This window comes from Haemorhous mexicanus, chromosome Z, assembly GCF_027477595.1.
Source record: "Haemorhous mexicanus isolate bHaeMex1 chromosome Z, bHaeMex1.pri, whole genome shotgun sequence".
Lineage (NCBI taxonomy): Eukaryota > Metazoa > Chordata > Aves > Passeriformes > Fringillidae > Haemorhous > Haemorhous mexicanus.
Window position 1 is genome coordinate 55,800,651 of NC_082381.1, and position 18,160 is coordinate 55,818,810.

General features: G+C 39.2%; 1 protein-coding gene across 1 annotated transcript in view; it reads right to left on the reverse strand.

Moving 5' to 3' along the window:
* ADAMTSL1 (ADAMTS like 1) overlaps positions 1-18,160 on the reverse strand; it is a 178,290-nt gene that overhangs the window by 19,705 nt on the left and 140,425 nt on the right. Inside the window, exons 20-23 of the mRNA XM_059874000.1 lie at positions 15,427-15,554; positions 11,840-11,968; positions 7,331-7,510; positions 5,309-5,443 (exon numbers count right to left, since the gene is read on the reverse strand). Coding sequence (XP_059729983.1) covers positions 5,309-5,443; positions 7,331-7,510; positions 11,840-11,968; positions 15,427-15,554 — 572 coding nt within the window. The remainder of the gene's footprint in view (positions 1-5,308; positions 5,444-7,330; positions 7,511-11,839; positions 11,969-15,426; positions 15,555-18,160) is intronic.

The following is an 18,160-nucleotide window of genomic DNA, read 5'->3' on the forward strand; positions in this document are numbered from 1 at the left end:
TTCTTAGAACCTATTTTCCAGCAAGATGGTCAATTTATTACAAAGAATAAGGAGGGGAAAAATTACATAGTGGAAAATAACTTCTCAGATATTAATGACTTTATCTGAGTCCTAATGCAGCTTCTGCATTAATGCAGCAGCAGTCCTTCTGCAGCTGTCTTTTTCCTTAACAGGAGCACAGATGCCAGTTTAGCTGTAATGACTCAAAAATTTCTTTTAGCTAGCTTTGTGCAGATTGCAAATTATTTTGCATTTCTCCTTCAAATTTTAATTCAGCAATAATTCCCAAATACAGGAAAATTAAAAACAGGCTCATGGTAGAGATGGGAGGAGCAAAGTGAATTAGAAGAAAACATACCTTCAAGAAGATATGTTGCTCTTGAGTATATCAGCAAACACTGAAGAAATTTCTACTGACGAGATCAGTTGTGTTCATTGGGATAACTGATTGCTTTTCACACTGATTTTTGAACAAGTGTCAGTCCTGCAGGAGCCAGATATTATGGCACAGTACTCAGCAAGCAGTTGCAGCATTGTCTTACCTGGCTCTGCTTGAAAGAGTTTGATCCTGACATTAGCCTATCTGATCTGGTTCTTCTCCTAAAGTAGTCAGCTGTACATTTGGCTCACTATAATGTGCCCAAGAACATGCAAAAACCTCTAGGTTAATTTTTCTGTCTGCTGTCATGTCTAGATAACCCTTAAACCTTCTGGCAAGTACTAGTCAGAGGCTTGAAGAGAGCCCCTCTGAAATAATAAACAAGCCTGACCCCCACCCTGAACTTTGGGCCTTGGCTGCAAGGCAGTTGGACCTCTTAAATAAGTAATTTATTCAAACTCAGAAGGCTGGCCATTGCAAGCAAGGTGACTCTTTTTTGATTCTGCTTTCCGGGTGGTCTTCTGGGAACCTAAGCAATTCTACTGGAAAATGAGTGGGATATGCTACTGCCAGTAAAAGAAAAATGAAAATGAAATACAGTAAATTTGGTACAGAGAAATCCCTTGTGTCTTTTAGGTGAAAAAGTTTTTGTTATCACTTTGTCTTAAAAAGAGCTGCATTTCAAATATTGGTATTTGCAGAACAAGACTTTGTTGTGCAGCTGGTCATCTTCTGAAGCAGCAGTGAAATTGGCAGCAAAGCTGCTCTAATTCTGTGGTCATTTGGGATAATATATAAAACCAGAAAGAAACCTGCTTTTTAGGACTATGTTTGCAGTGCTGACAGTAAATTCATGTTCTAATTTGTGAAGTGAGTAAATATGGAAGTAATCAAGGAGAACACAATAAATATGGTGCAGCAGTATTTCCTTTTTTTTTTTTACAATTGACTGTACTTTTCTGGTCATAGAAAAATACACTTTGTGATCTAACTTCAGAGAAATTTTCAGTATCCCTTAAAAGTAAGGAGAGATGGGAACCAAACTTCAAATAATTGCCTAGGCTTTTCCCCATTTATTTATAATATCAGATTCCCAAAAATAGCATTTTTCGTCTGCCTTCTTTACTTCAGCCTGAAATTTTAAAGGGAGTACTACATGTTCATAATTCTAGAAGTATTAATTTCTGAAACTTTTTCCAATGTTCCTGCAAAAACTCTCACTTAAATGTAACCAATGTATAGATGTCAAAGTCACTAAAGCCTCATCTTCCCCTGTACAAACAATTAAAACACGTTCAGTATTGCTCAGTGCTGAAACAAGGACATATTTTAAAATCATATTTTATGTCTTTTGCCAAGTCTGCTGATTATTGGTCTCCAATAATAATACAATATATATGAGAAGTTGTAGTGAATCTCCAAGAGGATTTGTAAGATCCTCAGTTTCCCACTGAATTATATTCAAATACAGGGAATAACAAGCTTGAACCCAAATGAAAACACATATTCTTGGTAGGCCCAAAGCCTTTTCTGCAGGAATGTTAGAAGTCAGGAACACTGGATCCTACAAGCTTGGTTTCTGCCACTATTAACATTTACAAAGATGAAGACTCAGGGAATGTGTCTAAGGACTTGTGTAAAAAAAAAATTCATTGATACTTGTAGCATTGAAAAACTATTGAAAATACATGAGCTTAGGATGTTTCTATAATTCCAAAAGATAACACCATAAAGTAATCAGAATTGACAGAGGTTAAATGGTCATGAATATTTTTAAAACACAAAAATTCTTACCAACAAAATACTTTTTCTGTGGTGAAAAGAGTGGTGTTCTTATTATATTTTCATCACCAACCTTCAGGAAAAATGTAACCAAAATTTAAAAAGTCCCAAAGACAGAAACATTAATAAGATTAAGATCTAATGTGAAAACTTTCCAGAGAAATGTAAATTTGTGTCACTTCAGAAATCAACAGTGTTTTATTTTATGTATAATGTAAAGTCTTTCTGTGTGTCTGCCATGAACTGTGCATGACAGTCTGTGGCTCATCACTGATTGTAACTTTGCAATACCACAAAACCCAGAAAGATTTCCAAGCTCATGGGTGATCCAGCTCTGCTTTGGAGATAGTCCTGTCATTCAGGTGTGTGATCTGCAGATGGCAGACAAGTGACTACTACACAACCTGACAATGAATGCGAGGACTGGGGAGGACTGCAGTACTCTGCACATTTTCAGCATTTGTGAAGGAGCAGGGTAAGCATCCATCTGTGCAAGCCACCATCTACGTCATGCTCTTCAACTGAATGATGACTTGGGCCTAGAAAGCTAGCTGGAATCTCAAAACTTTAAAAGCAAAAGAAGTATATAAGATAAAAATGTTGCTCGCTCTGTGGGCAAGGCATGAGTCTTTTAATAGATAGTTTCTCTGATCTTATTGTGAAGGCACATAAATGACTTCTCAATGACCCTTGCAATGAGAAGGAAAACCTCCAAACCAGGTGTGTTATGACACTGATCTTTATCTTCAGCAACCCCCCTGAAATTTAAGTAGAAGAAACCCATAAGAGATGATTCCAGACCGCAAGTCAATAATTTTACATGGTTGAAATGATGGTGGAAGCATTGCACAAATCCACTTTGTAAAAGACAGTGTATAACATGTATAATAACCTGGAAGTTCTATTTATCTCCTTGCAGCTCAGTTTATAATTTTTTTTCTATTTGATACAGATGTTAGTTTCCAAACAAGTTCTCATCTGCAGCTTTCCATTGCTGTATTAATATTTGCTGTTTGCATTTTTTCTGACCCCCCAAGTCATGAAACCAGTGGTTAATGAAGTTTTGACTCCCATATTTCTTAAATTCTGGCAAACCCATGTGTGCCTTTATCCAGGTTTCTAACATAATTTTTCACCTTTGTTGTCTTTAAATCCAGTAAAATAAAAAGTTCACCCAGAGCTTACTTATCACTCCTTTTCTTCACATTTCACTCTGTTCCTTTGCACATATCCTGTTTTCCTTCACTACTCAGCAATTCCTCATATCCCTAGATTTCCAAATATATGTCTAATTGAATACCATTGAGTCCCAAGAGAGACTGGCGCCTAACAATAGCACAGACAAGGGATCTCATACATAGCAATTTATATACCCAAAGTTCTTATATGGGACATCCAGGAAATGTAGAGCCAACACCTCAACATAATAAATGATGAAAGAATTAGCAGGATTAAAGCTGATTGGGTGGGTAGTAGAATGGAAAGACTCAATGGACAATTTTCTAATTTACTGGATAGCCCATTCCATGACAATATATTGTTAGAAAAAAAATCTCAGAAGATTTTCCTGGGTTTGAATAATAACAAGGCTCAAATTCAAACCACTAAAACTCCAGCGAAGTTGAGGGAGCCGCCTCAAGAATTAAACTGGTTCGCTATTTTGCAATTACAGTCCATGGAATTTCCTTGCCCATGAAGTGAAACAGCAGGGTACAGAGCAACATGGCCAAATGAAATTGATCTGGATGTGGTTGTATGCAGGCAGTGCAGAAAACCCTTTGTCATTCAATTACTTCCTTTAAACAATAAGAACTGCCTGAAACTCCTAAAGTCCTCTTCTTAGAAATCTGAGAGGAAATGGATGAAACAGGAGTATGACCCAGTCTTAAATCAGTGAACACAATAAAACCATACTCAAAATGATTTATTCAATGCTAGTAAATACCTATGATATTTTCCCCACTGAGGACTATTTCAATGCAGTTTTTGTGCTAGCAGAAATGTAATCCAGAGCTGCAGGCTAAAAGCCATTGCAAATGTATGCAGATACTTGGAAAAGTAAACCACACAAAACTAAAAATATAAATAGAATGTCTCCATCATGAAAACAAAATCTTAGAATTGCTATTAAATGGGAGGAAAGAATACTTTGAAAAGTGCAGAGATGCATTAACCCTCAGGACATCACATCTGCAGAGCCCTTGCCAAAAGTTCCAAATCCCTACCTCTAAAAGGAGTAAAGATGGCTCTGAAGTTGTAGGGCTTGACAAGTTTTCATGGTATGCATTAATGTGTTCATTAGGGAAGCAGTTTGCCTATCTCAGCCTGACAATAGAGTTTGAAAGCAGCCTGTGAAATGAAATCATAAAACAAATATACCCTGAAATTTAGTAAAGAATAAAAATCTCTTTGCAAACAAATCACATCCACAGATCTGAAAGGAATTTACAGGAGTTTACAGTTTACAAGAAGAACTTGCTGTGTAAAGAGGGTAAAGCTATATGGAAGGCAGAAAAGGATGAAAAGAAGAAAAGCATTCATTTGGGATGAATGATTCCTTATATAGGTTCATGCAAACACTGACTGTGTGAAATAAGAAGGAGACATAAAATAAACAGATTAAAACAGAGAGCTTTCAAGATCAAAACGTGTAGAGAAGGATAGGACAAACTGTGGGAAAGGCTCTGAAGAGGGATATACAACATGAGTAGCAGGCACATGGAAAGGCAACTACCCAAATGCAGAAGAAAAATTAAAACAGAACCACCAACGTCTCTTCTTTTAGATCAAGTATCACTCTGGTCTGCCACGTCTTTGTGTTGAATAATTGCCATAACTGGCAGCCCCCCAGGGCAGGAACTGTTTCTTACAGGGTGCTGTATATACATAAAGGGTGGCACCATGGAGCCCTTATTCTGCATGCAGCTTTGGACTAATTAAAGCACCTTCTTTTTAAAAATGAATTTCTGAGGTCTAAAAAGTATTTGGCAGTGATTATGATGCACAACAAACCATTGGTTTGATGGCTTTTGTCTCTGTGCCTGCGTCTGGATAACCAAATCCTTAATGTAAAGGTTATCCAGATGCATAACTGCAATGTAAATCGAAAGACATTAAAATCTAAAAATCTTATAACACTTGACTTACCTATGAGAGCAGAGCTCCCTGGACTGACAGTCAGTTTTGTTCCTGAAGGAGAAGTCAGCACTGAATGGGTGCTGGGCCCAGCACTGCTAAGCACTGCTGTCAAGTCTTCTAGGTAAGGAAGAGGTCGTGGAGGCTCTGGTAACATATTGGGAGAATGAGCAACACTATAGCAGAAAACATCTTGGGATATAGACCCCACTTCTCCTCTCCCACCACCAACCCATTCCCCCCCCCCCCCCCCCCCCCCCCCCCCAGATATTGCTGCAATTTTCACAGTGCTGCAACATTGCCATTTCAGAGGGGCAGATTAAGCAACTTTGGATAACTACTGAAACTTTGCCTCCTGTGAGGTAAGGTGTTGGAGAAACTATTAAAATAACATCTGTATCAATGTGACCACAAACTTTAAGAAATCATCTTTGAAGGTTACAACAGCATTCTAGTTGTCCTTATTTGTATGAGACAGAGTTATATGGTATCAAGAGATAATAGCAGCTTGGAAGAAAAAGCAAATGTATACAACATAGAGGCCAAATGAAATGTTCATGACAATAATGAAAAACTTTTTAGTGTCTGCTACAACCTGGATCAAGTCCTAATTAAATATGGTTATAATATTGCCAGATCCAGTGGTACACTTAGGCAGAACTCCAAAGGACTAAGAGTTCAGAGCTCAAGAGGATCAGTCTATGCTGAGAACTACAGGATTTAGTTGTTTACTAATCACAATGCTATTTTAAAAATTGAGGTAATGCTTAGCATTCCCAATTCTGCCTGTCATGAAAATGATGTGATATTTGATCACAACAAATAGTGGCTTCATCCCCTTTCAATTAGATCCCGGAGCACACTATGCAAGTTTTCTACTGCTGATACCATTCAGCACCAGGAGTATAGGTCAAGGATGCCTAAACTGCTCTCTCTAAACTGTTCCATGAAGGAGCTAAAAATGTAATTTGCTTACAAACATAAGCAGCTTGCATAACTCACAGTAACTTACCATCTTTAAAAGCTAAGCCATCTATAATGATCAGAAAAGGATTTAGAGATCATCTGGGAGTCTTTATTTATAGGCTGAAACTCAGCAGAATTTTTTTCCAAATTGTTTTTTTAGACTGAGATTCTAGAGTCAGTCTGGATTAGCAGGAGAAAAGTTTGAACCTTCATTTCAGTATTGTCTGTGAAAATCTCACTGTAATGGAAGTTCACAAGTTATGAAAGCTCACTAGTTATGAAACATGAGAGCTGTAGTGGATGCTCTAATAGCATTGCCCCTTTCATGGGCAATAGGTTTCAAAATTTGAGATTTCACCACCAAATGCACTACTAAAGTACTTAAAAAGTCTGTGTGGATCAGTCATCTGCCAGGCACGCAGAAATTGTAGAAGATGAGTTACTAGGAAAGGAAACGCCTTTCCCACAATTGCCCTTTCCACAATTCCAGTTCCAACCAGGTACCACTTCCACTCGTTTCACAGCTGCCACTCTCTTTCAAATCACCCAGATGGCCTTTCAATCTGGTGTTTAAAAACATGGAGGAAAGTAAAATTCAGCATTCACAGAACTTGAGATGTACTTTTTAGAAGGGCACTGGTTTTATGGTCCTTTGTGAAGTGGGTCAGTATCACACAGCCTTGAATGGAAAGACTGCTCAGCAGAGACAGAGCACTCCACAGGGAAAAAGTGCCATCACTCTCATTTTAAGATAGTCACTTTAAGATATGGTTAATAAATGCTTTTCTTACCTAGCAAGTCTGAAAGAGTTAAACTGAGTATCTTGGGACTGGGAGGTGCAATCCCTGTTATTAGACATTTTCTCCTTATCCACTTTCCTTTCACCACCACCTTGGTTCAGCTGATGCTGCTCAGAGTTCAAATGGAGACTGATGCTTTCTTTAGAACAGGGCTGTCTGCATGCCATTTCCTCTTTCCACAACAACCAGTTAGTTCTGCCATCTGGATGTGCCGGTAGCCACATTACTGTTGTTGCCAGTCCAAAGTACCAAAATAACCTGGACTTACCAAGAACCAACAGCTGGGAGCTTTCAGTTACTTCCCCGTGAAGATTGGATGCCTTGCAGGAGTATAACCCTTGATCTGATAGAGAAACATTTGCTATTAACAGCAACCCATTATGCAGATGATGAGTAGAGGACAGCTTGACCTTGTTCTTAAACCAAGTAACTTTTGCTTCAGGAACACCTGGAAAAACATTGGCAAAGTGTAACCAACACAAGTAAGTATTACAAGGCAGGCAAAAATACTTGGAAGGCAAACAGTGGAAGAAGAGATGGGAAGCACTGAGTGAAGGCTAAAGAAAAAGGGGAAGGGACAAGGAAGATTTCATATGGCCGTAGGCCTTTAGAGCAGTGACTCAAATAAAACAACAAAATAAATACAGAGACAGACCCAATTAATTTGCTTCTTGCAGGCAGCTACTCAGATAGTCCTAGTCTAGACAGGCAGATTCCTCTGCATTTCACTAGCAGCAGAAGAAACAGGGGTTAAAAGTGAGACCCCTTTAATGTTGAGATGTTGCTGTTGAATCTAAGAAAAATGCATTCTGCCTACAAAATGTTCACCAGTGCTACAAAAATGTTGTTCTAATTGAGTTCTACAAGCATGTCCTTCTCCTGTCAATGTTTCCACACCAACAGGAGACTTGCAGGTGCAGATGTTCCCACAGTTTGCTTTGGGGAAGATGAGCAGCGTATGTCAATGAGCAGCAGTTTTATTTTCTTTTGAGCTCCCAACTTCAGTGACACACGCAGCCTCGAGATGGGAGCAGGAGGCAGCCAGCACAGGGATGAGCAAACACATCATGTCGCATCCCTGCCGCAAGGGGTAGCAAGAGCATTTCAATCGGCTCTGCCAGGTACTGGCAGATGCCAGAGGACAGAGGGCTGAGTGTTTCCCTCGCAGAAGAATCACAGAGACTCAAAGTCTGAGAGGTGCCAGCTGCAAACAGAACGCACTTTGCTGGGCAGGCAAGACTTTAGGCAGTTACCCGAGTCTATTCTTCTTCAGCTTTCCCTTCCATCAATGTGCATGTGTCCAGCACAAAAAGCCAATCTGGAATACTAGTAATCAGAATTGTGTAAGCCAGTTGAGATAATTTTGCTAAACCAGTAGCTCTGGGAGAAAGGAAGCATTGCAATACAAGTTTCTAGCAGTGATGACTAGTTTCCAGTGCCACAACATTCTTGAAATAGTGAATAATATTTCACAGTCTGGTATAGCTGATGAATAAACATGGGCCATAAATCAAGGCAAGAACTAGAAAATTAAACCTCCAGCATGTAGGTGAAATACAGAGAAAATGGCTGTTTAGGAGAACGGAGAGAACTGCAAATTAGAACAACAAAGATACAAGGAGGTAAAGGACAGGAAGGTAACATGTTTTAAGTCACCCTTACAAACCTGTTCTGACTCAACAGTTGCTAATTGTACATGACATTTTGCAGAATGCCCTATAAACAAGATTTTTAAAACTGGTTCCTTCTTACATATCAGACTGGATTTTCAGTGATAGTCTAGGCCATATTGCTTGAAGCTTCTGGTATGCAAATGAATATTTGCACAGTTTAAGTGCTGAAATCAACAGAAAGTTCCATAGTGATGCTGATGTGATCCAAATTGCTCTCACATTCTATTTTTAAGTGAAATACTGCACAGCAGTAAAGTTACCCCCACCAAAAATGCTGCTGGCTTTCTGAGGCTTGGAGCAAATTCTCTAAATGGCAGTCACAGGCATCTGCAAGACACCTGAGTGACTTTTGGGTGGGAGTTCCCCTAGGATTAGTTTCGGAGAAGTCTGGAATTGACAACAATCACCTAACAATAGTTGAAAAATATATTCCTTCACCTTTATAGACAAAGAAATGACATTACGTCAAGTGAAATAATGTTGGCTTTCAATCTTGATCAAAACCATGACACTGTCTTTGTGGTAAAACTGAAATAGAGTTTCATCTTGACATAAATCACATCAGGTGCCAATTAAACTCTAATGCATCCAGAATGATTCTATTTCCCCTTGACCTTTAGTTAATATCTATAGATTTCAACTCAGAAGACAGACTTCGACAGTGCTTATGCCTGTCTTAAGAAGCTGGAAAATAATATAAAATTACTCCCTAGGCTTTGATTGTGTACTCTTCCATTATCTCTCCTTTTAAGAAGCCTTCTCCAGGTTTATGAACATGTGTCAGCAGCAAGTGTATATTTCTGGCCCTTGACAGAAAACACAGCTTTAGAGAATACCACAACTGATCCTTAATACTTCTCTTGTAAGTATCTATTCTGCTGTACTGCTGACTCTCAGTAAAAATGTGTCCTTACATGAGGTGAGATATCCAGATCCAATACACACATGGTCCTATACAAGAGGCTGAACAGCACAGTGATAGAAACACAGCTTATATTAATGGGATGAACTCTCATTGGTTGTGCTGGCTCATGACATCCTGACATGACTAGAGAGAAAGTACTAGAACAAAAAACTGTATCTTTACAAGACTGTGTGAAGAGCTGTTTTCATCCAGACAAGTCTCCACATAATTTCTGGATATGCTAGTTTGCCTTCTAACTGTGTTAACTTTGCTCTCACATACTAATCTATTTTTAATTGCCAGTTCATGTTATTGCATTAACTGTTGCATATTAATTTACTATGATTTAGTAGACATTTCATTGTTAATGTTTTCTGGGGAGCTTTGGCAAACTATACAGATATAAAGTTTATCTACCCAAAAGAAGTCTCTAGGATACAACAGATTTGCTGACTACAGAAGTAGTGCATGTTACTCTTATCCTTAGAATTGATTGTTCTAAGGGTGATCAAAACTATATAAAAGGCTGAATAATCGTAAAGCTGATGCCAAAGCAAAAAGTTTGTGCTTACATTAGGAAGAAAATTACATTTATTCTCATACTATGTTAAAGGTTTTATGAGCCGGTTCATTTTCCAGGTGCAGGTGAGGGAGTTGATAGAAATCACTGTTCTTGGATCATTCCTCAAGGTAGCTTTGTAATTGCTGTTGAATTGTTAACACTATTTTTACAAAATTAGGATTCTAGTGACCATAAAACATATCTGTCCTCATTACTCACTCTCTTATTCTTTTTGTAAAATCACAAACTCCAAGCTGGGATGTTATGATAATTTCAAGGGCATGAATCTCTGGTGTCAACACAGTTAACATTTTCTGCAGAGGCAGTAGCAGAAGATATTTTTTTTCACCCATGGAGAAAATTAGGATTTAAGAAAATGTCTTCTGTGTCGCAGAAGATTCCAATATACAGATACTAGATAGCAAAAAGCCTTCTATTGGATGAGAAGACACAGCTAAAATTTTCCATTTTGGATATTGTCATAGTGGGTGACTTACACAAAATTGCTAGAGATTATTTTCCTCTCAGAAAAGACTTTGAATCTGTGCCCCTGACCATTTTGTGCTTACCTCCTGTAGTTTTCTGATATTATAAGTACTGTGGAAACTTTGTTTAGTCACATCCTGTTGCTTACATGGTGCTTTTGGGGAAGAGAAATGGCTACACTTAAGATCAGCAATAACTGTCTGAATCTGTGCGTTATGTGTCTGGGCAGCTAAGAGAATCCAGAGAGAGAAATCCAAAATAATTTGTGTTAATGTAATATTTAGTCTCTTTCACACAATGTCCATGCAGGTGAGCATGGTGAGGCCTGGGGAAAAAAAAAAGCTAGGTATCATTTTCATCTTCTTCCTTGAAAGACACTGGACACCAGTCTGATTGCAAGATTGTGTCATACCATGCATAAAAGTGTAATGAAACCATGGTATAGCCCCAGGTCTTTAGAGATTTCCCAGCTCCTCCTCCTGTTCCCAACAGCCATAGGACTGCCACACAGAGATAAGGTCAACCCATTTTAATTACCACTGGAAAGAAGAAAACTGTCACTGTAAGACTGAGGGATATTCAGTCTCGGACTGGAAAACAGTTTTAGGGAAAAAACTCTTTCAGTAGAAGTCCTCTAAACTCCTGCACTTCTAAGACAAAAAAAAAAAAAAAAAAGAAAAAAACCCAGAAAAAAAAAAAAAGAGTGCTAACATGCCTTTAATGTAAAATAAGTTTGGCAGCAAAAGAAGAAACTAGCTGGAGTGATTTTTAAGATGCCCATCAGTGACAAAATTAGTCAGTCCATGCTTGTATATTGTACCTGAACATCCCCAACAGGCAGCCATATGTATCGGTTTTGTTGCATCCATACCATACTATGTATCTCACAACAATGCGTCTCATTGACTCAGTTGTGTCTCATTGTTTGTTTTTTTTTTTTGAGCCCAATTTTCTTAAGCCACTTGCCTTGTTTGGTGTGGATAAAAGGAGGACAAGTTCTATGATCAGAATTAATGAAAGCAATGAAGTTTGTCCAAGACCTAGGAAAGCCTTGCAATTTCACTCAGCTGCAACTGGAGATATCCATTTAGCAAAGAATCCCACAGAAATTTATAGCCAAAGGCACCTGCACAGGAGAGAATAATTTTTTACCTGCAACCTGGCAGTTAATGCTAACATTTGCTTTCTGGATTGTTTTCAGCATGCTTCCAATATCAACAGTGACAGCAGGTGATTCAGTGTTGATCATGGTAGCTCTTGATGCCTTTATCAGTGGCTTTCCTGCATAAAAGAAGCACCACAGTTTATCATAACAAGCACATTGGAGTCACAATGGGATAGATAGGCTGGAACACTCTTTGTGAAAGTACACACAACAGGCAGGTGGATAAGGGGAAACAAAGTGTAAGGCCACCTGCTTTTTGACATTATTTCAGTGTCACCAAATTCCATGGGTAAAGCTATCTCGAAAAAAGAAAAGGCATGCTTGAAGCAGAGGCAGAATAGCATTAAAGCCATATGGACATACAGGAGAAACAGCTGAATCAATAAACACCAGCACAAGTGGAGCTGCAGTGAGATGCTTGCCTGGTGCTGCAGCTGCACCACCACCCTTTGGTAAAGACCAAACCCAGGAGCCTGAGTGATGGCTACAAGCACAGCAGAGAAAGTTTAGAGCAACATGCAAACTGTTTCTACACATTGATCATGGTTTCCTTAACCTACAGTGGAAACTTCAGGGTGGGGAAGATCAGAGCAAAACCAGAAAGTTTTCTCATAATGGCCAGCAGAAGAAGATGAGGGATATAAACTGAATTAATGCCATACACTGTTACTACACATTTTAGATAAAACAAAACAGGTTATCTGATGGGAAGGGGTTTACCTCTTCTACAGCTACTGCTTTGCCCACAATAAAATGTGCATTCAACATTGGCAAGAGCAAGTCAAGCTGTTTTGCTGCTGTTGTGTCTTTGTAGGATTACTTAAGAAGTTATCCACCATCAGTGATTCAAGAAACCTTCTGCAAATCCTTTTGTAGGGTTACTGTAAAGGGATGCTTGAAAAACAGGTCAGGGGTACCCAAGCTTAGCTTTGAGAGAGAGGACTAATGCAGCAGAGCCAACAAGAGCTGAATTAAGGTGCTCCCCTGTCTCAGAAAAACTGCTCTGCAGTCAGGATGTTGCAGGAAGAGCAGAACATCACAGAATTGCTTCAAATCACATGGGACTTGGGTGTTTTTGACTCAGTGTTGCATTTTCAAACACATAATTTTCCAAAAATCTATAAAGACCTTTTTTTCTCCCCATTTGAAATAAATGATCAGATACAAAACCAGATATCCTCATTTGCCTCCAAAAGCTGCAGTTTCAGGCTAATGTCTATCACTAGCTTTATTTGTATGTTAATTTGGCACTGACCAACAAAGAAAAGATGGATCTGAGAAAAATAATTTGATTTCATTGAGCTCATGGAGAGCTCTGGAAATTTAAGTCAGTCTTAAATATAAATCTCTCCATATAGCTGTATTTTCAGGGCTTTTAAAAGATACCATTCATTTGTAACTCCTGTCATATCAGTTTGGTAATTTTTAGTACTTGACATTTTTTAACTTGATGATTTTAATGATTTAATTTATTTGAATGCCCAAGAATAGCTAAGTAAAATACTATACTTTATTGTTTGAAAACCTCCAAAAGTTTTGATATTTTTGGCAAAATCTAAAGAAAAGAAAAATTCTTCAGCTATCCTATCAGCCTTTTATTTTCCTGATTGGTTGATTGGTTTCCATAACCCCACCACAAGATTAAAAATCTTTTAGTTGTTCAACCCATAAATGAGTAGGAAACCATTGTGAAAACAAAAAGGAGCATATTCCACTGTCTTGTTTTTTTTTTTTCCATGCATGTGTAAAATTAATCAGAAAATTCTTCAATGAAATAAGCTTTCTTCCCCATTCTTAATTCCTCTCAGATGATCTCAGCTTTCCATGTTTTTTGGAGAAAATACTTCCATTATGGCAAAAAGATTGTTACTTTGCTCCAAAAACTGCTCAGTATTTCACTTTGATATTTATGGCCTCAGTTTTTAGGCTGTTCAGCTCTTTGCCTTGGATGTGAGATGCAAAAGTATACCAGTTCCCAAGAGGAGTTCTGCTTGAGTCAGGGAAGCATGAATGTTAGTTCACCTAAAAGTTTAAATTACAGCTTTGATAATTAATTATAAGCAAAAAGCTTAAAGTCTTCCTGTGTCACAGGTATACTTAATGTTTTATTTTTACCGCGTCATACGAAATATTGCCACAACATATACAAAAACTATGGCTTTTACACTCACTGAAGTATGGAGACAGAATACCAGTTTTGACTGATGATTTTTTATTCTCATGTCCAGCTTCATGCTGGTGCGGCATGAGAGGTTTACTGTGGAGTTGCTTCTTCTAAAATATGACACTACCTTAACAGCAGCACTACCACCTTGCTGCCTGGAGTTCACCAAAGTTTTTTCTGATAGCAGTCATGTAAAAAGGATCAGTCTCTTCAGTTTTGCCTACAGGTAATTTGTAGCTCTGATGCAGATCTTTCTTTTTGCTCTGGAAGATTCACCCATTCTGCTAAAGGATAAGACAAAGTCTCTTTCTAGTTGATTTACTGATTTTCTAAGCTTCATTGTTTTCCACTGTTGCCTTATTACATTTTCTTTATGCTTCTCTTAACTGACATTTTCTCTGTGTATGTGCAAAATTTTTTTTTAAAAATTAAAGCTTATCAACAGCACTTCCTTCCTCTAGTCTTACATGGATACAATAGCAGCTGATGGTTCTGCCTATGCATTGGAAGCCTCCAAGCATTTCCACATGCTGAAGCAGTGAAATGGATAAGTCTGCAAAATCAATAAGCTTTTCAGTATTCTTAGCATGTTTTGCCTTGGTGATAAATAGGATCCTCCTGTAAAACCTCTCTGCTCTGTCACAGTCATTAGCTGTCATTGTCTGTTCTATTCCAGTACCTTTCTCAACTGCTCTTCATTCATGTTTGCTGCTTCACCCTTCTGCTAGTCCTGATGTGGTTGTGAGCCTGCTGACCACGTCTGCTAGGGAACCCTGAAGAAGCTGGATTCATACTAACTCCCTTTGCCATTGGCTTTTATCTGGAAAAGTTTTCTTCAGAATTGAATCTAAACCAGCGCAGGATATTTAGTCTGCTTTAGAACCTGTTACTAGAGAAATAGAAACATGAATCTTTTTGAGAACCTCTATCTGCTACAATTGAAACAGTGTCACCCACACTTGTGACTGAGTACAACACAGTGTTTGATCCTGTAAAAGATTCAGCTCTGGAAGTTTTCTTCCTTGCCTAATGTACACCTGAGTAACTCCTGCAATCCATCTGTTATACTGAAGAGATCAGTGTTAGGTTTAAAACGAAGCACAGAAATTGGAAGGCTTGGATTGCACTGCCCCTACAGGCTGCAAATAACCAGGATAAGCACTGTTTTAAGAGCACGTCAGATGCAAGTGAGAAAAAGCATTGATGTCTTGCAGAGACACAAAAACCTCACAAACTATCTATGAAAGCCTCTGGTTTTTGCAGAGCTCACACCCTGTGTTTTCACCAGTGTACTTCTGTTGATGCATTTTACATAGCTTTAGCAGCCATCTGTTCCCCAACAAACAACTTGTGTCCAGGTTCCCACAACTAACATGGACCATCCTGCAATCACAGAGGTTAAACTATTACCTGCTAGGGTGACAGCAATGGAGACGGAGTCAGATCCCAGGGCATTGGATGCATTGCAAGCATAGAAACCCACATCAGCTTCCACAGGTGCTAGAATCTGCAAGGAGTCATCAGGCTGAAGGAGCAACCTGGCATAAAGCAGAAAGAAAGAAAGACGTAATAGTCTCTTGGTCCATGCGAACATGAACGTATTTACTGGGAATTTTTAGGCTTAGTTAATATTTTTTACAGATTAGGCCTGCAGGTTAAATTTAAAAACCTATGAAGAAATTTAAATTCCTACTTTGAGACTGTAAGTTGTGATCACTTAAATTAAATTTTAGTCTCATTCCTAGTTCCTCTACTGCTGATATGTGTATTAAAGAATGAGTGCTTAGTAATTAGGACATCTGCCCAGTGAAACCTCCTCTGCTGTACCACTTCTGCATAATGCTGAATGAGTTTCCCAGCATTATTGTCTTCCAGTTTTGCAGCATAGGAATAGTAAGAAAAAGCCCAACTATTTGTCCTAAGTTGACTATATGATGCTTTTATCCCCAATTGTCTTGTTCTGTTTGTGCTGAATAATAAGTTTTGCACCTTTAAGACTTGTTCCAGAGATTGAAAAGAAGAGAGAAGAAGCGCGCAGTTTGTTTTCAGACACTGAACTCACTCCTCCACATTCCTACTCCCAGACTCCTAGACTGTCTGCGGATGGACAGACAGTGAGACAGAACTCTCTTTTGCTTTTAATTTAACTAACTAAAACAAAAAAGTTCCCTAAACTGTGGGGTTTTTTTTCCTTTTTTCCCTTTTCTTTAAACCTGTTCAAACCTACTCTAGACTAAACACCCAACAGAACACCAGCAACTTACATCAGTGACCACCAGGCCAAGCCTAAGCCACAGCATTTCCAGTGCCAAAAAAACTAATAAAAAACTAAGTGAGCTAAACTGCAACCTGGGGAGCGGACTTTCTGAGTTTGTCATCTCTTTTAGAGGAGCAAAGAGTTTTATTGTTTAATATTGTTTAAGTTTTATTGTTTAATAAACAGTTTTTTTCCACTTTTCTCCAAAAAAATATTTTCTCCCAGACCAATTAAAAAAAACCCCCTAATTAAATCTACTTTCCTAAAAAAAACCCTTTAAAAATTCTCTCCCAAATTTACCCTTAACTAAGACACTATTGCAAGGGAAAAATCATGAAACATGCTGAAGCTACGCGGAAAGAAATGAAGTGAACCACAGGGTCAGTGTTAAAGCCTGAAATGGTTTCAGATTCTTTTCTTGATTGGCAGCTTGTACAAACTCAGCAGTTTTGATTCTTCCCTAATAGTCAGTGAAGATAGAGAGGAGTTCTCAGCTCCCCCTTGGGCTGAACCCAATGTTTCTTTCTTTCCTATGCCAGTAAGAGGAGCCTAACACAAGCTCAGTGTACTGCCTATGGCTAAATGGAATTAATATGGTCTTAGTGCTCTTAGGAACTGCTTGTTTTCACTCTCTGGTTTGCAGTGGTATAACTCATGAGGTCCTGGTATGTGGTGGTGCGTCTTTGTTGTGAAAATCCTTTTGGTTATTGTTGTAATACATTCAATATGTTTGAATGGTTCGTTCCTAGTAACCCTCTCACAGCTGGTTTAGCCCAATGTTGTTTCCCCCCTTTCCTGTCTGTTAGTGCAAATACCTACCCCTAATTCCCGATCCTTCTATGTCTATCCTTGGAGCCCTGCCCCTCTGCCTTGCCATTTAAGTGGAATCCCAGCCTCTCCTAGAACCCTCTAGAAGGTGTCATCTGTGTAATCCCTGGATTGCTATAGGTTCTGGGAGAGCGTTCTTCTTCTCATGTACCCCTCATTGGTTCTGAGGCGATGTGATCCCACCTTGTTCTCCTCCTCCGTTCTCCCCTGGTTGGTTACTGTGTTGTCTCCTCCCCTGAGACCTCCTCCCTTTATAAGATTGTACTGTGGGTGGTTCTTGTGTCATTGCACTCCTTTAGAGGAGCTTTGCTCCCTTCGGAATAAAGCCTCTTGGAGACGCACACAAGGGCCCCTTCCCGCTCCTTTATCGGGACCCTTGGTGCTGCAGTCTGTCTGTCCGCAGTCAGAGCTGCCCGCTCCGGCCGCAGCGCTGCCCTTGCCGGTCGGTGGCTGCTGGGCACGGAGCGGCCACTCGGTACCGTGGCCCCGAGGGAGAAAGTGAGCTAGCCCGGCTAAGCTTTCCCCCCTGAAATCGGGTGCTGTGTCGCTGGTATACGCCTATTTCCGCAGGAATTCAGTCCATGGGTTTGAGTTATGTACCCTTGTTCTCATCACACTGTGTTTGGTGACTGTTGGTCCTTTCTCTGAGTTTTCTTTTTAGCTGAAACTGTAGGTAAAATCTACTGTTCTCATCAGCAACTTTCAGCAGCTGTTGCTTGTAAACTATTAATTGAGGCTGTGCTTGACAGTGGGTGGCAAGGGTGAAACTGGGGGAGGGATATGCCTGTAAAACATGCAGGTCTTGGAATTGATGGGTCCTGGAATTGATGGGTTTCTTTACACTCCCATTGTCACAATGAAAACTGTTGTCTCATGGACGAATAAGCCACAGATCCTCGGGTTTGTACAACACTGTGGGTGGTAGATCTCTAAACCAAGCCACATTAGGGCCACCCAGCAAAATCTATTATAGGAGGAAAACTCCAGATTTAACATTATTTTCTTACCCTTTTGTGAGTATAAGAAAAATAGTCATTATCAATAAAAGAAATGCTTGTT